This window comes from Nicrophorus vespilloides, unplaced genomic scaffold (assembly GCF_001412225.1).
Source record: "Nicrophorus vespilloides isolate i.1.1-1 unplaced genomic scaffold, Nicve_v1.0, whole genome shotgun sequence".
NCBI lineage: Eukaryota > Metazoa > Arthropoda > Insecta > Coleoptera > Silphidae > Nicrophorus > Nicrophorus vespilloides.
In genome coordinates this window covers 1-5,921 of record NW_017096181.1, presented here as the reverse complement: position 1 = coordinate 5,921, position 5,921 = coordinate 1, and the positions used below count along the sequence as shown (strand labels likewise).

Here is a 5,921-nt window from a genome sequence, read left to right as displayed (position 1 = left end):
TATACTTAAAACCATATAGATGATATATATATATATAAAAAAAAAAACAAAAACGAAGCCGAAACGATGCAACATTCATCTTTCTTTTTTAAGTTTTTTCTTTTGTTTTTGTTTTTTTATTTGAACCTTCTACGTTCGCGCTTATCACTAAAAAAAAAACCAATATTAAAACGAAGATTAAGTACGCAAATACTGCCAGATTAATAGAATTAAAAGGGGGAGAGAAAACAAAAAAAAAAAACAAGACCAATTAAAAACTAAAAGTTTTAATTTAGTAAAAAAAAAGGAGAGAGAAATACTTCAGGTTAATGATTAAGCTAAAAAAAGAAAAACAAATGAAAAAGAAGCGATAGTTGAAAAAAAAAAAATTATAAACATTTTTCTTTTGTCTCGTGTCTCAATTGTTGTTATTGTTGTTGTTGCTTCTTGCATTTATTTTTGTTGTTGTTGTTGTTTGTTGTAAACACTAAATTCCTACGTGACTAAAATTAGTTAGTATCTTAAAAAATGGCCGGCATCTAGGTTACTAATCAAGTAAAAGATCGAGTAAAATTATAGTAATTAATTAATTAATAAAGGGGGAAAAAAGCTGCCCTTATCACACATGCGCGCGCTAAAAATATATATATATATGCACTTTTTTTTTTATGTATGTATATAAATATATGTATTTAAAATTTGTTTCTTCTTTCGTATATAAGATTTGTGTAAATAAGTAAAGAGAAAACGATAAAACAGAAAACTGTAAATTTCAGGTAGATCAAACAGAAACAACAAAATAGAGGAGATATAGTAATAGTAATAATAATAATAAGGGAGAGAGAGAGAGAGTGAAACGAGTTCCCAATAAAAGCGATCGAGTTTGTCTTAAATATTATCTGTTTTGTTATTAACTATATATATATATATCTTTTTTTTTTGTTGTTGTTATATATATATATTTATATAAGATTGTTATTCTAACTACTGTGTGTAGGGGATATATAATTATATCTCTAACATTATGGACGATTATTATTTAACCATTTGCACGCAATAAACTCTGCCGAAATAGTCTCGAGGTTTGATCGCCAAACAAACATATATATGTATAACCAGAAACAAATATTTGAAACAATTCAGTCTATATCAAAACAAAGTAATATCTTAAACGACTAGTCAAAAAAAAAATAACAGAAAGTAAAGCTGAATGTACCAGTTGCTGCATTAAAAAATATAAAAATATATATAAAAGAAACGCATTGAAATGCTGCTGCTGCCGCCTATGAATATACATACAGTTGTAGGAATATTATTCGTTTATCGATCAAACCGTTATGCTTTTTGCGAGCGCGCTATAAATACTTTGTATTGTTGTTTTTTCTTTACCAATATTATTAAAATGAATCGGGTTGTTTTTTCTTTCAATTCGGGGGTGGGATAAGCTCTCAGAAAGATTGTTGCGCGATCAGGCGATTAATCTAAAGAAAAAAAATTGGTGCGCAAATTATTTGTGCGCGCATTCATCATCATCATCATCTTTTTTGTTTGCTTTGTTTGAAATCCCCCATGAAACCCGATCAAAAGTACCGTCGTGTCGCGCGCTCGTCTTACATATTGGAGTGGTCCCACTCCAATTGGCTTACGTTCTGGTAGGCGTGTTTACCGCCATGCTTACGATTGGTGCGCTGCACTCGCTCCTCCTCTTCGTCCTCCTCGGAAGAATCGGGGATGCGGTGAGCCGCGACGACGCCACCCTCGTCGTCGTCGTCCTCGTCGTCGGAGGAACTCTCGGAATCGGATTGTTCGCTTTCGGAAAATTCGGCGGTACCTTCGATCTTTCGTTCGGCGCTCTGCAAAAATTCATCAATTATATATTGTTGGCTCGAATTGATAATTATAGATACGCACCTCCATTGGGTTGACGGTGATGGTGAGAGCCGAATCGTCCCAGGTCATTTCGGAATCCTGCACTTCCTCCGAGCTGCTCTTGTGATGGGCGGCGCGTATCCTTGCCACTCCCAGACCAATAATGAAGACCAAGAAGCTGATGCATACGACGACGATTATTGCGACCGGATGAGAGCTTCCGTTAGCTAAAAGATGATCGCTTGGGGTCATGTAATCGCGACTCACGACGGAGGCTGGGTGCATCTCGATGGCATGTTTATTGTTAACTTGAGCGTGGGCTACCATGGGTTCTTTAGGTGTCGGATGAATTACAGTTAACTGAAAATTTGATACAATATTATGATGATCGATCTTCTAGAATCTAAACTTTAAACACTTACGGTTTGTACGTATTCATTTGAAGTGAAACGGCCATTCAGTTCGGAACAAGTCAGCTTGAAGACGCGATTCAAATAGTAGGCCGGTTTGCGGTTGGTGTAGACGATTTGTCTCAAGACCAGCTGATAATTGTAGAACATATCGGATCCGGCGACGGTGACGCCATCTTTGGAAACGCGAGCCGCCATCCCGAGTTTCTTGAGCATCTCCTCGGGAACGCTGAGATTCTCATGATCGGGATTCAGGTTGGGATAAATGGTCAGGGAGCATTTGTCCAGTTTCTTTTCACCGGCGATGTGCACGTCGGCGAGCACTCGGACGCCCATCCTAAAGTCCTCGTATTTTCGGGCCAAATTACCGGTTCCGTTGATGCCGATGCTCGGCGTTTGCGGTCTCAGAACCATTACGTAAGTTTGTGCGTCCGGTACTTTGACTGCTCTCCCGTTATCGCAGGTGACCGTCGTCGTGAGCCTCAGGTTTCTCCTGCCGGGACTCGGAAACTCGCGGCTATTGATGTACCCAATTTTCCTGACCAGAGTCTCCAAGTTCGTCCTGTTGTCTCCTTCGACGGTAACTTCGGTCAAATCGGAGTTCGTCAATAATTCCATTCCCGGCTGCAGCAGTTCCATCGCGGGAACTTGGAGACTCTCCTTGCACTGGTGGAGGCAACTCAGAACTTCGGGTTTCTCCGTTTCTCCCACGAGAACGCTCAGACCGGCCAGATATCCCTTGAGGTAATGCTTCATCTTGTTATCAGATCCTTGCCAGCAGGCGCCGACGGTCAACGTGGTGTTGATCCCTTTGGTCGGATGAAGAGGCCAGTCATCGATTACCTCCGGGTTTTTCTTCTCGGCCCTGAAGATCTGTCCGTCGACGTACAGTTCGACGTCGGGGAAACGCACGTTGACCGCGTAATGATGCCACTGGTCGTCGCACACCTGAGGCAACTTCCAGCGCCACTCGGCTGGTCTGAAGATGTTCAAATCGCCCTCGCTGAAGTCACGACGCAACAGAAGTATCAGACGGCAATTGCGCACGAACAGAGCGTAATGATGTCTGTTCATTTTGTGATCGTCGGCGCTGCAAATGATGTGCTCTTTCACGTGCTTATCTTGACCTGAATGGACACCGTGTTTCATCCAGGTTGCGACGGTGAACGTCGGCGGAAGGTTGTGGTCCAATACGGTGTTGGGAACGGTCACGGCTGTACTCTGACCGTCGAAGCCGAACATTTGGTCGCTCTCGTGTCCCTCGTCAGAGATCAAAGGCTTCGTCCATTCGGCGCCGAGACCAGGACTTGGCAACAGATCGACGGCGTTCGGCGAAGCTCCGCACAATTTCCGTTGCGATTGTACGCTGTACGTGTCCCTGTCGCAGCCCTTGCCGATGTGCTTCGTCGCCAAATCGACCCTCGTTCTTAATTCGCGGACGTTACAAGGAACATCGCACAGCTCCAAACTGGCGGACGGGAACAATTCCTGCTTTCCGGTCGTCGGAGCGTAATCCACACGCTCCGGTAATCCGCGCCAACCCAATCTGCACACTTTGTTCACTTTGATGGTCACCATTACCGGCAAACTCTCCCTCATACCTACGAAATTCATATTATCCACGCAATTAAAACCATGCATCGATTCAATAATTTAAACACTTACCGCAATCGTAGGCGACGACGCTCAGGATGTGGTTGTGGGAACGCTCGTAGTCCAGCGGTTCTGTGTTGCGAATCGCTCCATCGATGTCGATCACGAACGGCTGATCCGAAGTCAGAATCTCATATTTGCAGACGTCGCCGAACTTTGGGGTGCAATCGCGATCGTTCGCCTCGACCTTCACAATCTCGTGGTAGATTTTACCCTCGTCCACTTGGCGCACGTAACTCGGCTCCGAAAAAGTCGGAGCGTACTCGTTCACATCGGATACGGTTATGTGGACGGTAGCACTAAAAATTCAATTTTTGTATTCACATATTTCAGTTTGATTACATAAGATAATTCTAAACAAAAAATATTAACGAATGAAATACAAGAATTCATGAAAAGGAAGCATCATTTTCATAAATAATTTGTATTTAACTAATTCAGTTTNNNGAATGAAAAAAATACGATACTAGAATTCATGAAAAAAACAAGCTTCTTTTTCGTGAATATTTTGTATTACCTAATTTAGTTTGATTACATAATAAAATGTTAAAATACTAATTGAGGAATTAAAAAGGCTGAAGAGTAATAAAAGAATTCATGAAAAGGAAGCATCATTTTCATAAATAATTTGTATTTAACTAATTCAGTTTGATTACATGATAAAATGTTAAAATACTAATTGAGGAATTAAAAAAGACTGAAGAGTAATACAAGAATTCGTGAAAAAAACATAATTTTTATAACTATCTTGTATTCACATATTTCAGTTTAATCACATAAGAGAATTCAAAACAACAAATATTGAGGAATGAAAAAGAATGAAAAAATACGATGCTAGAATTCATGAAAAAAACAAGCTTCTTTTTCGTGAATATTTTGTATTACCTAATTTAGTTTGATAAAAGAATAAAATGTTAAAACGCTAATTGAGGAATGAATGACACAGAAGAGATACGAACAAGTATTACAAGAAGTCATGAAAAAAGGTTAATTTTCATAACTATCTTGTATTCACATATTTCAGTTTGATTACATAAGATAATTCTAAACAAAAAAAATATTAACGAATGAAATACAAGAATTCATGAAAAGGAAGCATCATTTTCATAAATAATTTGTATTTAACTAATTCAGTTTGATTACATAATAAAATGTTAAAATACTAATTCATGAAAAAAGCTTAATTTTTATAACTATCTTGTATTCACATATTTCAGTTTGATTATATAAGAGAATTCAAAACAACAAATATTGAGGAATGAAAAAGAATGAAAAAAATACGATACTAGAATTCATGAAAAAAACAAGCTTCTTTTTCGTGAATATTTTGTATTACCTAATTTAGTTTGATAAAAGAATAAAATGTTAAAACGATAATTGAGGACACAGAAGAGATACGAACAAGTAATACAAGAAGTCATGAAAAAAGGTTAATTTTTCACATATTTCAGTTTAATTACATAAGAGAATTCAAAACAACAAATATTGAGGAATGGAAAAGAATGAAAAAATACGATACTAGAATTCATGAAAAAAACAAGCTTCTCTTTCGTGAATATTTTGTATTACCTAATTTAGTTTGATAAAAGAATAAAATGTTAAAACGCTAATTGAGGAATGAATGACACAGAAGAGATACGAACAAGTATTACAAGAAGTCATGAAAAAAGGTTAATTTTCATAACTATCTTGTATTCACATATTTCAGTTTGATTACATAAGATAATTCTACACAAAAAAATATTAACGAATGAAATACAAGAATTCATGAAAAGGAAGCATCATTTTCATAAATAATTTGTATTTAACTTAATTCAGTTTGATTACATAATAAAATGTTAAAATACTAATTGAGGAATGAAAAAGACTGAAGAGTAATATAAGAATTCGTGAAAAAAGGTTAATTTTCATAACTATCTTGTATTCACATATTTCAGTTTGATTACATAAGATAATTCTACAAAAAAAAATATTAACGAATGAAATACAAGAATTCATGAAAAGGAAGCA

At 37.3% G+C, this 5,921-nt stretch overlaps 1 protein-coding gene across 1 annotated transcript; it reads right to left on the bottom strand.

Moving 5' to 3' along the window:
* Positions 1–1,519: 1,519 nt before the first annotated feature.
* LOC108569928 (calsyntenin-1-like) lies at positions 1,520–4,210 on the bottom strand (the record flags this gene model as incomplete). The annotated part of the gene is given in 4 exon segments (XM_017931697.1): positions 1,520–1,832; positions 1,891–2,208; positions 2,271–3,859; positions 3,924–4,210. Coding segments are annotated over 4 exon segments (2,437 nt in total), but the record flags the coding sequence as incomplete, so codon positions are not given.
* Positions 4,211–5,921: the final 1,711 nt, after the last annotated feature.